This window comes from Microcaecilia unicolor, chromosome 3 (assembly GCF_901765095.1).
Source record: "Microcaecilia unicolor chromosome 3, aMicUni1.1, whole genome shotgun sequence".
Classification (NCBI taxonomy): domain Eukaryota; kingdom Metazoa; phylum Chordata; class Amphibia; order Gymnophiona; family Siphonopidae; genus Microcaecilia; species Microcaecilia unicolor.
The window spans coordinates 175,740,998-175,756,222 of record NC_044033.1 but is presented as its reverse complement, the minus strand read 5'-3'; the positions used below and the strand labels follow the sequence as shown (position 1 = coordinate 175,756,222).

At 44.2% G+C, this 15,225-nt stretch overlaps 1 protein-coding gene across 4 annotated transcripts in view; it reads right to left on the bottom strand.

The window, feature by feature from the left end:
* The window catches only part of ARHGAP9 (Rho GTPase activating protein 9), a 223,037-nt gene that overhangs the window by 118,131 nt on the left and 89,681 nt on the right, over positions 1-15,225 (bottom strand). For all 4 annotated transcript variants that reach the window (XM_030196623.1, XM_030196625.1, XM_030196626.1 and 1 more), the window contains exon 5: positions 6,708-6,797. In XM_030196623.1, the coding sequence (XP_030052483.1) occupies positions 6,708-6,797 (90 nt within the window). The remainder of the gene's footprint in view (positions 1-6,707; positions 6,798-15,225) is intronic.

The window sequence follows — 15,225 nt, the reverse complement described above, 5'->3', positions numbered from 1 at the left end:
AAGCGGTGTGGGTGTTCCCCTTCCCCCCCCCCCCCCTCGGAATGGCAGAAGTTTGAGATTTATTTAAATAAGAGTTAACAAATCTTGACTGTGGTGAAGAAGTATTGACGTTAAAGTCTGCCTGTTGCAGAGGTTGCAATAAAAGTTATTAAACCCTTCAGAGTGCTGTGTGGTTCCTAGACTGAAGAGCTGAGTGGAACCCAGAAGTGGAAAGTGTCTCCCAAACCCCTTGGATCACTATTCCAAACCATTGACCCCCCCCCCCCCCCCCTAGCTTCACTGCAAGTGGACTGGAACTGATGTGTGTGGTAAGAGTGGCCTAAGAGTGAGCGAAGATAATGAAGTTTTGATTTGTGTGGTCCGGGGCCGGATCAAGCACACGGGTGAGACCTGGGTTACATGAAAAAAGATATTGCTATGGGTAATAGGCATCAGAAAGGCCTGACAAAGCATTTCCTGAAAGCAGTAAAGCTGGTAGTGGTGGCTTGTTGGAAATGGATCAAGGCCCCTGGGAGAAACAGATGGTTTGTTAAGTTATAGAATATTAATAGAAACATATCACGCCTCATCACATCAGAGATAACAAGTGAGAAATATAATAGGGTGTGAGTACAGTTTAATAGAACAATGGAATAAATTGGAGGCATAGATAGAGGTTGATTAAAATAAAAACTATCAGAGCCATGGGGGGATGGGGGGGGGGGTGGAAGTTTTGTTTACGTATTCACACTTTGGAAAAAGTAAAAGATTAGACACCAGTTATATGGTGAGGAGAGTTCGATGTATTAAAACTACTGTGCATGCATAATGTGAATAATTTGTAAGGTCTGTTCTCTGCTCTTGGAACATGTGGTGATCTTAATAAATAAATAAAGTACCCGAGTCCTGAGGAGGAGAGGGCACTTTTACAGAGCTGACAAGTTACCCATTCCAGGAGGGAGACTGTTTGGCCGGTCCTGGATTTCTGCCAACCTCATCCTGGTGCATTATGGTACCTGCAGCACTGATTTCAATTGATAGAATCATGGACTACAAGTCCCACACTGCTTTGGGATGCAAGTTTAAAACCAGCACCGGCCAAAGAGTCTCCCCCCTGGAATGGGTAACTTGGCAGCTCTGCTTTTACCTACAGTGAGAGGGGGAGGCCAATTTTCAAAGATCCCATTTCCTAGGGCGTGAGATCCCGTTTGCCTTCTCCTTATATTCAGGGCTGCGAGAGAGGGGGGGGGGGGGGATACAGGAGGGGAGGCAAGATTCTTCTGGCCGGGTCAGGGTCTGTCTGTCTCCTGCTCCTGTGTCTGTCGGGACCCGAGTGATTACATCATGATAACCTGGCCTGGTCCCGGCATACAGGTGCAGGAGAGTGACAGACCGAGGGAGAAGCAGACACAGGAAGGCAGCCTTGCTTAGATTACCTTAGCTGATATGTTAAAAAAAACTGTCACTTCTGCTATTCTGATACTTCCCCTTTTACGTGCTTCTGCCTCACTTCTTACTAAAAAAAAAATAATAATAATCATCTTAATAAAAGAAAAAAATTATAAACTTGTTACTACCTTTACAGATTTAAGCACGGGAAAACAAGCATTTAATATTATGCTCTGTTTAAAATAAATAAAATGTTAGAACTAAACAAAATTTACTTGACTTGTACTTTATATATATATATATTTTTTTTTGCCTCTCTTTCCTCTTTCTTGCCACACTCTCTGTGTCCCAGTCTCACCTGCCCTCCGAGTCTTTCTTGATCCCTGTACTTTTCCTCTCATTGTAAATCAAGAAACTTTATTAGCAGCATGACAACCTCTGTAAGTGTTCCCTGGCTGTTCTCATCTTTTCTTTACATGTTTCTCTTTTTCCTGCCCCGTCTTACATCCTCTGATTGCCCAGGGCAGGGGTATGGACTGCCCTCCCTCTGCCTCCTTGCCCAGAAAGCCTCCCTGAAGCAATGTCGTTTCACTTACGAGATCCAGGTGAGTCACTGGCCTTCCAAGTTCCCTGAACTGAAGGTCGGGCACAGGCCAGCCCTCGCCATAATCTACCGCTGGCTCAAACCTCACGCTGCTCTCTGCCAACTCACACTCCATCTGGGGTTCCTTCATTGCTGTGGAGCCAGGAGCAAACAAACTGCAGCATTGTATGGGGAAAGGGAAGATGAGGGAGAAAAAAAAAAAGAGGAGGGCTGCAAGCTGAGAATGAGGAAGCACACTAAAATAAATCCAACCTATTGAAAAGAGTCCAGCAAGGAGCTCAAGCTGCTGGCTGACTGCATGACTGACCTGCAGTGTCTGCATGCATTACCTTGTGTCACTGAGAAGTCAGTCCCACAATTTAAAAAAAAAAAAACATTAACACGAAATCCACCCTTCCCCCTTCAACCACCTGAAATCTGTCTGCACAGAATTACTGAGTGAACCAATTTAGCAAAAAAAACAACAAGAAACAAACAACTACAAAAACAAAAAAGAGGCAGGGCATAGTTTTCAATATTGTGAGCTAGCCATCTAATTTGTACACTTCAGTATAGCCACCCTAAATCTAACTAGCTAGTTGCAGTTGAATACCCAGAGTTCACATATCTGGACAAATTTTTACCATTTTCAATATCCCTCCCTTTTGGTTCTGTGGCACTGCAAGTCGCTTTGTATGTCTAGACCTGTGTCGCTCTGTGTGTCTGTGTGTGCAGGGCACTATAGCAACCATGGCATGTGAGGCTGGTGCAGCTGCACAGAGTGCAAGGGAGGAAGGGATGCCAAAATTGCACCCCATCCATTACCACCTCTGCTTCATTGTGACATAGTGGGCAGGGAGGGGCGCTGGTGGGGGGGGGGGGGGGGAGTCACACAGGGTAAGTTTCCAGCTCAGGATGTTTCTGTATATATGCCTGTCCATCTGTGGCTAAGTTAACCATCTCTCTGACCGCATGTCAGAGAGGGAGCGTGTGTCCAGTGGCACACCCCCCCCCCCCCTCTGTTTTCTGCAATGGCCTCCTTCCCCCAATATAAAATACATAAATAGATATATAACTTGCCCTGGTAGTCTCAAAAACCCCCTTCTCTCTCCCAATATTAAAAAAAAAACCTTCCACTGGTAGTCTAGTGGGAACCCCCTTGCCCCCCTCCTTATCTTAAATGAGATGGAGCAATGCCACTCACTTCTGCCTCTGGTGCTATCATTTTCAAAATGGCAGTGCAATGCACTGGGTGGCGTCATTGACCTTGCTTGGGGCATCCCAGGATGCACAGTGCAGGGCCAGGCACTGCCATTTGAAGAGGACAGTGTTGGAGGCAGGAGTAAGTGACCATCACTCTTGCCTCATTTAAGGTACAGGGTGTGAGGGGGCCTAGGCAAGGGAACCCGGGGTGGGGGTTCACACTAGACACCAGGGACTATTTTTTTGGTCCAGTCCAGTTTGATCAGGTTGGATTGGGGGGAGGGGTGGTGGAACGGAGTGGTGCCAGTCGACACCAGGGATATTTGGGGGGGGGGATTGGAGTGGGGTGGTCAATCATGTTGGGGGGGGAGTGCTGCTAAACACCAGATATTGGTGTGTGAGAGCAGGAAAAGGTGTCAGGTTAGGAGGAGGTTTGTCAAGAGCATTAAGTTGGGGACGAAGGGGTAGTTCAATGCAAAATTCCACGACATGCTTGCTTGCTTGCAAGTTCTTGTATGTGTGTTTTTTTATGTCACCCTTCCTGTCAGTGCCTGAGCCAACTGCTCGAGCACTGAAAGGAAAAGGTGACATTTAGCAACTAACTTTTCTAGGCACTATGGCTTGGATATCGCAGCTGATTCAGAGCAGGGGCGTAGCCAGACAGCAGATTTTGGGTGGGCCTAGTCAAGAAGTGGGTGGGCACCAACTGTTCTCCCCCTCCCCCCCCCAATGCAATGAGGCCAGTATCAGCAGCTTAGGAAGCTTAGACTGCTGAAGTGGAAAGCAGTGTTTTCAGCACCTTCAGGGGGAGGTCTTTAGCTGGCAAAGCTTGGGATCCCCACTAGCTAGCACTAAATATGTGCTGCTGTTGGGTGGGCCTGAGCCCTAACTGGATGGGCCCCGGCCCACCCAGGCCCACCTGTGGCTACGCTACTGATTCAGAGGTGTCTTTCGGGGCAGCTATTTCTGATTCTCACCCTAGGTAAGGACTGCTTTGTTATATCCCAGAAGTCTCTGGATGCATCTGCTTCTGATGACCAGGAAAGAAAAATTATGTCTTACCTGATAATTTTCTTTCTTTTAATCACAGCAGATGAATCCAGAATCCTTCCCTACATTATTTTTTCAGTGATGCTATCTGTATTTCAAGTTTTTTTGTTCAGAATGTTACATTTTCCTGTTCTTTGTTCCAGTTGTAATTTTGTTCATCTCTGTTCTTTGTGAGGAAGGAGAAATGTAATTTGGATCCTCAGAAGCTTAGCAGAGATTGGGTGGCAGCACTGGTGGTTAGGAGGGGGGGCTAGTGCTGGGCAGACTTCTACGGTCTATGCACTGAAAATGGTAGATACAAGTACGTAAGTATTGCCATACTGGGAAAGACCAAAGGTCCATCAAGCCCAGCATCCTGTTTCCAACAGTGGCTAATCCAGGTCACAAATACCTGGCAAGATCCCAAAAAAGTACAAAACATTCTATACTGCTTATCCCAGAAATAGTGGATTTTCCCCAAGTCCATTTAATAATGGTCTATGGACTTTTTCTTTAGGAAGCAATCCAAACCTTGTTTAAACTCTGCTAAGCTAACCACCTTTACCACATTCTCTGGCCAAAGAATTACAGAGTCAGGTATACATATAAAGTAGCACATATGAGTTTATCTTGTTGGGCAGGCTGGATGGACTGTACAGGTCTTTTTCTGCCGTCACCTACTATGTTACTATGTAACTGCAGATTACTGCTGTAATTTTAACGTGGCAGAAATCTGCATGCTCATTGCTTAAATGGTGTGGTATTTTTGTAGTGCTAATTTCACGGTAGAGTGCAAGCTCTACCTCGAGGCTTTATGCATGGGCCCCTCTGGGTTTAAACTTAAGAACATAAGAATTAATTTACTGGGTCACACCAAAGATCTATCAATTCAACACAACACAACACAAGAACACAAGTCCAGCACCCTTTCCCAATAGTGGCCAAACCAGACCAACAAGATCCTGGCAGGATCCCAAAGAATAGATCATATTCTTCCTGCTCATATTCAGGGATGTGATAGCTTTCCCAAGTCTGCCTGGTTAATAACACTTTATGGACTTTTCCTCCAGGAACCGGTCTAAACCTTTAAAACTCAGCTAAGCTAACTCCTTTCACTACATTTTCCAGCTACAAAGTTCCAGAGCTTAACTGTGCACTGAGCAAAAAAAAAAAAAAAAAAAAACTTCTCCCAATTAGTTTTTGAAATCGCCACTATTTGGATATTTTCTGGCTGTGCCTCTAGTCTATCCAGATAGCACCTGGGCAGTCTGTAATGATTTTCAGTGGCATTATCTGGATACTGCCACTGAAAAGCAGTGAGTGGCCCTTGTTAGTGGTATTTATCTGGGTAACAGGTGCTGCTGCTACCTGGATAAGTGATTTTAAATATCAGGCCATTTTAAAATTGCATCTCACCTTAACAATGGTTTTGCCTGAATGTTAAATTTTTACCAATACCCATGCTGAAACTTGTTTAGTATGACTTTTAGCGTATAGGCCTCTATGATCCTGTGGGCCTAGGGTTCAACTGTGAGCAAGGAATTTATCTTAAATCGGGTTTTTCCTAATTAATAAAATTAAATAATAATAGGGGGAAGGGCTTTTTTCAGGGGGTACTTGGGGGTACTGACTGCTGGCACTTTTTTCCATCGCCTTCTAAACTTGACCCAGTGTCCCCAAGTATTAATGAAAGAGCCCAGGCTCTGCACACCAGTCCTGCCTTTTCCTACATTCTATGGCCAACGTTGCCAGATAGGAAGAAATTTCCCCAGCCCAACTCGTGCCCAAAGGGAGCCCAAAAATAGCCCAAGCTGCCCAATCCCCCCACCCCCCCGGCCTCCTCACCAATGTATTCTGCCTCTGTCCTCCGGCACTGGCCACGTGCTCGCTCACGTCTCACTACTCCTCTCAGTGCGCTCGCTGCTCCAGTCCAGTCTCCAGCGTGAAGTGATGAGTCATCATTATCAGCTGATGACCCCATCAACCACCTCACCTTCTATTGGTCAAATTTGAAGCCGGAATGAGGCCTCAGAGATAAACCGAGCCTCATTCCGGCTCCAAATTTGACCAATAGGATGGGCATTCAGCACTAGAGACAGAGCCAACCAGTGTGGGCCATGCGGCCGCCGGACCATCTCAAAGCCGCCCAGAAAATCACAACCCACAACTTGGGAAAAGCGCCCACAGCCAACCAGAAAAAGCCACCCAACCCTGCAGGAAAAACATGGAGTTGGCATATTTGTCTATGGCTGGGGACCTGGCTATTGTAGGGTGAGTCCCTCAGTGATCACCCCCACCCTTGAAGGATAGCCTGGCTTTTGAGTACCAGCACCTTGTTTGCTAGAAAAAAATGCACTGAATAGAGTGAAGAGATGTTGACAGACCTGTAAGTCCCATAATGCAATGGGGGAGAAACCCAGGCCAGGTCCCCAATGCTCCTGAGCTCTTTTTTTAAATTATTTTGAAAGCGTTCCCTTTCATGCCTTTTGTACTTAAAAGAAAAATCCATGATTTATTTTATTACCTCCCTAGCTTCGCTGTCCTTGTGCTGTGCTACAGGACTGAAGCTCTCCTCCAGCTGCTCTGTGTCAGAGTTTTCTGTGGGTGTGGCAGCCTGTGAAAAAGAAACAACATTTTACAAATGAAAGTAGCAAGAGTGTTCCCCCTACCCCCCCCCCCCCCAACCTGAGAGAACAAGATAAAATAGAAAAAAATTAGATCTTCCCAGTTTTATTCCTGTTTCTTTCCTTTCCTTCCTTCAAGGAATCCTACCTGTAGTCAAACCAGTGGCATATCCACGGAGGGGGGAGGGGGGTCCCTTTTGGGTTCAAGCTACTAAGGTCTGCTGGTTTGGCTGGCAGGGGTCCCCAATCCCTGCCAGCAGAAGCTTTCCTTCCTGTGGCGATATTTGGTGCCACGCTGCCTGTCCTGCTTTCCCCCTCCACCACGCTCATGTTGTTTTAGTGAAATTGAGCATGTGAATACTTCACGCATGCTGCTCATCTTTACTAAAACTGAGCATTTGCATCGGGGCAGGTAAGCAGAGCAGGCAGCGCGGCATCTAATATCACCGCAGAAAGGATTCTGCTGGCAGGCCTTGGGGTCCCCACCAGCCCAGGTATGTGGGGTTGTGGTGGAAGTTGAGAATGGCAGGAAGGCAGTGCAAAATGTGCCCCCCCTCCCACTTTGGGCTCAGGCACCCCCCCCCCAAAAAAAAGAAAACAATCAAGGTCTTATTAGGAAAGGTATGGAAAACAGGTGTGAGGGTGTTATAATGCCGTTGTATTGCTCCATGGTGCGACCGCACCTTGAGTATTGTGTTCAATTCTGGTCGCCGCATCTCAAGAAAGATATAGTAGAATTGGAAAAGGTGCAGCGAAGGGCGACTAAAATGATAGCGGGGATGGGACGACTTCCCTATGAAGAAAGACTAAGGAGGCTAGGGCTTTTCAGCTTGGAGAAGAGACGGCTGAAGGGAGACATGATAGAGGTATATAAAATAATGAGTGGAGTGGAACGGGTGGATGTGAAGCATCTGTTCACGCTTTCCAAAAATACTAGGACTAGGGGGCATGCAATGAAACTACAGTGTAGTAAATTTAAAATAAATCCGAGAAAATGTTTCTTCACCCAACGCATAATTAAACTCTGGAATTCATTGCCGGAAAACGTGGTGAAGGCGGTTAGCTTAGCAGAGTTTAAAAAGGGGTTAGACGGTTTCCTAAAGGACAAGTCCATAAACCACTACTAAATGGACTTGGGAAAAATCCACAATTCCAGGAATAACATGTTTGTACGTTTGGGAAGCTTGCCAGGTGCCCTTGGCCTGGATTGGCCGCTGTCGTGGACAGGATGCTGGGCTCGATGGACCCTTGGTCTTTTCCCAGTGTGGCATTACTTATGTACTTATGTCTGACTACTACACCTCTGGGTCACACTATTAGATCTAAGGTAGCTGGCTGGCACCATTCTACCAGGACATTTAGATCCAATCCTGATTCTGTACCACTATATATAATAACTTGTATTTATGATTTGTTATAAGAAAAGTGACACTGCAAGTTATTTCATGGTCTACCTGTCCAGCTAAAATGGATCTAGCTAGTGAGTCCACATTGGTTCAGCAAACATGTTTTGTAGGTTGGGGCTTCCCAAATCTGTCCTGGTAAAGGGGTTATAAAGCCAGGGACCCTGCAGCCAGCTGTACTTTTGGCATACCCATGAAATAAGTTTGCAAATATTGGACTACCAATGCATGCAAATATATGCATTGTGGATATTCTGACAACCAGACTGTGTATGAGGGCTCCAGGACAAATTTGGGAAGTTCTGGTACAGGGTTATCCAACCTTGGTCCTCGAGGGCCGTAATCCAGTCGGGCTTTTAGGATTTCCCCAATGAATATGCATGAAATCTATCGGCATGCACTGCCTCCATTGTATGCAAATTGATTTCATGCATATTCACTGTCTACAAAAATCATTGACCATTTATAAATAACTCCCGAAGGACTGAGAAAAATATACGGTTGAGATTGATTGATTGAAAAATCATATAAGATCTGATGGAGAGAAGTTATTTAATTTGAGTACCTTTGGATCAAGTTTTGATTGCCAAATGATCACAGAAGACAATCTTTATTAGTTGCCAATGAGAAGACTTGAGGTACAACAAAGATTAAAGCAATTATATGAAGAAAACATTGCCCTGTAGAAAATACACTATAAATGTACTCAAAGATTTAAATGTGCATTAAATGTGATTTGTATGTAGTATTGACCTTAAATATGATTTGTACTCAGCATTGATTTTTTTCTCAACCAGTTAACAAGTAGTTTAGCTAGGCAGTTTTAATGGCTTATAAATGCGTTTTGGTATGTAATAAAAGACATTTTGTGATTTATAGATAGTCAATGATTTTTGTAGACATTTGATGATAGTAATCATTGCATTAAGAGTGAGCCCAGGTATTTGGTTGGAATTATGCATATTCATTGGGGGAATCCTGAAATCTCGACCTGGCGAGGGTGTGGACACCCCTGTTGGTATAAGTGAGATCTTGTCGATGTCTGAACTATCCTTTATACGGTCCAGCCCTGGATTTGACACACCCTTTCCTGGTGCTTTCCAAGACCTATAGGGCTGATTTCCAAATGAACAAGGCAGCACTACAAATATCACAATGCCTCTAGAGACACTGCCATAGAGATATAAGTGCAAAAACCTAGACTAACCCAAAATCTTCATCCAAGAACAGGGTTACTGAGAAGCTGTGCTGATGGTGGTAGAACTGGAATTAAAACCCGAGGGCTCCACACCTGTGTTTCACAAAATTCTGACACTGCTAGCTGGACCCTATCTCCACTCCTCCTCCCCCCCACCTCTCCCCAAAGTCTGTGAATCATTGCCTCTAACCTTAGTATGCACAGTCCCCAAACTGTAGGCCAGACACACACAACTGACTTCCTTTTTCTGTAGAGGGGAAGGAATAATTGTACCTCTTTTTACAAACGGAAGTTCTGATAAATTTACAGCAGCATAAAACAAGGAAGCTACTATGTAGCTACAAATAAAGTGATCTTTTCCCTTAATTTTCAAAGGTCTGACCAGCTTGGGGAATTCACCACATGACGGAGGTATATAGAGACTCGCATCAGAAGTTCGAAATCATAGAAAAGAACTCTACCATGTCAAAACTGGCTACATCATGCGGCAGATGTTGGCACAAAATGTTTTGCTGTTATAATCCACCTTGAGTTTTATTTATTTAACAAAACGTATAGCCCGCACATCCAAACATCTGAACGAGTTACAATAAAACACACAAATCAAATAATTAATAACATACATGCAGCAAAGTCATAGACACCTAAAATAAAACCACACAGCAGTCACCCCTCCCACTTATATATATATATATATATATATATATATATACAGTATATATATATATATATATATACAGTATATATATATATATATATATATACACATTTGTACCCCGCGCTTTCCCACTCATGGCAGGCTCAATGTGGTTTACATGGGGCAATGGAGGGTTAAGTGACTTGCCCAGAGTCATAAGGAGCTGCCTGTGCCTGAAGTGGGAATTGAACTCAGTTCCTCAGTTCCCCGGGACCAAAGGCCACCACCCTAACCACTAGGCCACTCCTCCACTGTTGCTACTATTTGCAGATCACCAATGTGGCCGTGCAGGCTTCTGCTTCTGTGAGTCTGACGTCCTGTAGGACGTCAGACTCACAGAAACAGAAGCCTGCGCAGCTTTCTACATGGAATGTTGCTAGTGGAATAGCAACATTCCATGTAGAATCTCCAATAGTAGCAACATTCCATGTAGAATCTCCAATAGTATCTATTTTATTTTTGTTACATTTGTACCCTGCGCTTTCCCACTCATGGCAGGCTCAATGTGGCTTACATGGGGCAATGGAGGGTTAAGTGACTTGCCCAGAGTCACAAGGAGCTGCCTGTGCCTGAAGTAGGAATCAAACTCAGTTTCTCAGTTCCCCGGGACCAAAGTCCACCACCCTAACCACTAGGCCACTCCTCCACTGTTGCTACTATTTGCAGATCACCAATGTGGCCGCGCAGGCTTCTGCTTCTGTGAGTCTGACGTCCTGCACATACGTGTAGGACGTCAGACTCACAGAAACAGAAGCCTGCGCAGCTTTCTACATGGAATGTTGCTAGTGGAATAGCAACATTCCATGTAGAATCTCCAATAGTATCTATTTTATTTTTGTTACATTTGTACCCTGCGCTTTCCCACTCATGGCAGGCTCAATGCGGCTTACATGGGGCAATGGAGGGTTAAGTGACTTGCCCAGAGTCACAAGGAGCTGCCTGTGCCTGAAGCGGGAATCGAACTCAGTTCCTCAGGACCAAAGTCCACCACCTTAACCACTAGGCCACTCCTCCACTTAAGAACCTGCAAAGGCTCTATCAAACAAAAGGGCCTTCAACTGCTTCCGAAATAATAAAAATGAAGACATTTGATGCAGAGTAAAAGGGGGGGGGGGGGGCATCCGAGTTTGTGGAATGCCTGGAAAAGGGATGGAATAGAAATGGAATGACGTGAACATTTTCTTCATACTGTTTTCAAAAATAGCAATAAGCTCATTTTTAAAGAAGACAAGTGAGGAGGTCGTATCTCCTGGGGTTTGAGAAGTTACAAGGTTGTGGGATGTTTCAAACTGAAAAGGTTAGCAGATTGCTCCAGGTCACCAAAAATAGGCTGAACCATTCCTGATTTTGCTCTGTTACATGCTGGAAGAGCTTTCATTCCGGTAACTGAAAACCACAAAGTCAAGGTTCAATTTCAGTTGATATACTGCCCATATCAAAAATAGTGTCTAAGAACGCCTTTTACAAAGTGGTGCTACCGATTTATCATGCGCTAAGCCCCATGGGAATTGAATGGGCTTCTTCGCATTCAGCACACTGCTAATTGGTAATGCTAAACAGGTCCCTGGTAAAAAGAGCCCTAAGTGGTTTATATCAAAATGGGGGAATGGACTTCCAGATGACATCAGTGGCTGATGGCTGCTTGAACTGCAAGCTCCCGACCGATCGCCCGCAAAACTGCAAACATCCCTCAGCAGAAGTGGCCATTGTTTGGTAAGACGTGGTGAGGAATTTAGCCCAATCTAATCCCATGGGGCAGAAGCACGCCAGGCTGAAAAACTAGTGATATTAAACAGCACTTCCAGGCAGCAAGCAGAAGCACTGTGCTAGAGGTCCACATGGCAGACATGGTAACAGCAGAAACAAAAAAGCAACACTGGGCCTTCAGGATAGAGATAAATGTCGTCCTTTAATATAAAAATGACCCAACACGGGCCGTGTTTCGGCACACAAACGCCTGCCTCAGGGGTCAGAATGATTCTTTAAAGTATAAACAGATGAAGATAATCAAGCAATCAGGGTATATTACCCAGAGCCTACTAAATGTCCATGTAATCGAACCAGACATATGCACAAAATAAGGGTATGGGGGAGGGAACTTTATGGGCTTGGATATTGTTCTTTAGGCCTCACAAAACTGTATTACAGAATGGCAGAGGATGATGTGGGGAAAAGTCTTGCAGCTGTTCCCATGACTAACATGGTGTTGAGATCAGACCGTACAATCACTTAAAATGTGAGACGGTTGGGTTCTCCAGTAAAGCAGATTGAGCAGAAGTGGCCTTAATACAGGAAACACACTTCAGTAACCCAGAGCTTGAAAAATAATTTAACTATCATGGGTGGGTCATTCTTATTATGCCTCTAATCCAGTACGTAGAAAGGCAGGGGTGGCTACTCTAATACACAAGAAGATACCCTTCAAGAAGCATAAAGTCCTAAAGATATTCAGCATAGGTGGATAGTAATGCACGGGGAATTGTTTGCAGAGATGCTATTTCTCGTTTCTATCTATGCTCCAAATATATATGGTAGGGCTTTTTTTTTTTAGGGAACTCTTGGATAGGCTCCTGAGGATATCACAGGGGCAGGTGATACTGGGGAGAGACTTTATCAGTGTATCAAATCCCCAAACAGAGCTTGTGGGATAGCACTTAGGCAGCCTAAAGCAGAAAAATAGGAGGGGTGAGGGTGGAGATGGGACACATTCTGTGCACAGGTCTGGAATTGCTAGATATATCTTAAGTACAAAGGCCAAAGTTGACCCACTATAAAGGCAAACAAATATATGTGAAAATAAAGCACGTTATGTTTGATGGAAGGAAAAAGCCTCAAGGTGCTCCAGACCAACCGGTCTATAGAGCTAAAAGCGATCAATATGATCTGTTCCTCATCATTGGCTGAAAAAAACCTTCCCTCATGTACTGTTCAACTTTAAAAAATATACAAAAACGTGCAAAACCACAACCCACTAGCTTAGGGTATCAGATGCTCAAATGAGCCAATGATGAGGAACAGATCATATTGATCACTTTTAGCTCTATAGACCAGTTGGTCTGGAGTTCCTTGAGGCTTTTTCCTTCCTTCAAACATAATGTGCTTTATTTTCACATATATATTTGTTTGCCTTTATAGTGGGTCAATTTTGGCATTTGTACTTAAGATTTTTGATTTAATTGACTTCACATCTGTCAGGATAGCTGCACATGCATGTCAGGATTGCTGGACATACTTAAATTAATATGAAACCAGCTTGACATACTTAAATTGATGAAACCAGCTTCTGACTTCTGAGAACTTCCCCTCCCTCAGGAATCACTAAGGATGGCAAATGGACCAAATGTTGCCCAGCTGGCTGCTAGCCCTGTGTTTTCTTGATTACCCCTAATTAACATACCTAAGTCCTCTCTGGGCATCTGGGAGCAGGGCTCTTTGAGAACAAAAGGAAGCCAGACAGAGAGGCTCCAAAACTAGGAACTTCAAAGAGTAAAACCTGTGAAAATGGTCACCTTGACTTCAGGAAAGTAAACTGGAGTTTGTAAAGGAAAGAGCTGACAAACAAAGGCTGAGAAGGAAAGAGGTTATTTGATCCCTTTCTGTTCCTGAGGTATAAAAAGCAGGAGCACATGGCTCAGCTCAGCTTTTCTTTCTTTCTTTCTTTCTACACACACACACACATCTTCAGCCCCTGGCACTGCTCCCCCTTTCTCCTTCAGCCCTACTCAGAGCACATGGCTCTGCTTTCTTAGGCTCTCTCTCTTTCTTTGTACACATACATCTCTATCCCTACCTCAAGGCTTCCCTCTTTCTCTGCACTCCCCCCCTCATTCTTACCTTTCTCTAATTGATCCCCATCTAAACCCACACACACAGATACTGCATTGTAATATTTCCCTGTACTAAGTGCTGTGAGCCTATATATGTACATACAATATACTTTCTATATATATCCAATTCTTTGGGAACCCACTGCCTCTGTGAACTGGACCCGGGACCATACCTAGACAATGATTGCTGACAACATCCACCTGTGTTGTTGTATAGGTGATTGCTAGATATATGGCAGGTAGCATCCACAGGAGTGGGACTACTCACACAAATCCAGAGCTTAAGACACCCTAAGTAGGATAGATTATATCCTAATCTCGGAACACTTATTTTCACAGGTACAATTGCAGCTGGGTCCCATGGTTATATCTGACCATACCCTGGTAATCATACAATAGAAATTCACTGGTGGGAGCCTAGGGAAGTAGTGTAAGATGGCAATTTCACGCAAGATATTATTTGGAAATTGGAAGATTATTTCCTTTGTAATTAAACAACATGAGAACACCCCGGGTCTTTTTTGGGAGACAGCGAAAGCCATCTTGTGGGGCGATATAAAAGTCTATGTGGCCTCTAAGCGCAAAGCCCTAAATAGGGAGACCCTTTTGCTGACTAAGGAACTCCAAAAAGCAAGAGAAAGGTTAAGAAAAGGAGTTGTGTGAGAGAGCAAGGAGCAGATTTTTTACTATTCAAAGGACTGTTCATGAGCTTTTGCATCAGAAAGCACAACAGTGATTATTTGGAAAACACAGATTATTAAGATATGGGAATAAGGCAGGGGCCTGTTTAGCACACTTAGTTAAAAATATGAGTGGCTGGTGCTTTATCATTAGTATACAAAAAGAGGAACAGATCACTTTGGATAACAAGGACATCATCTCAGCTTTTAAACGCCTTTATCAGCAGCTTTATAGAAAGGGACTGATATAGAGAATGACACAGGGACAAAGTTTGTCCCCACCCTGTCCCCATGAGTTCTGTCCCTGTCCCCGCCCCATCCCTGCAGACTCTGTCCCCGCCCCCACGAACTGTCTGATCCCATCAGCAAAAGCCTCGAACAGTTAGGATTTTGTATTAAAATCATGTTATTAAAGTATAAAAAGAAACAATATTCTGTACAACTGTCATTTTATAAATCACAACCAATACAGAAAAAAAGGATTTAAAAAAAAACCCTGTCTCCCCTCCCCCTTCACAAATATCCTCTCCACTACTGAGAAAACCAAACAAACCAAATTACTACAGAATGCTACACAGAAAATACATGCTAACAGCAGTGACATTCCTTGGTC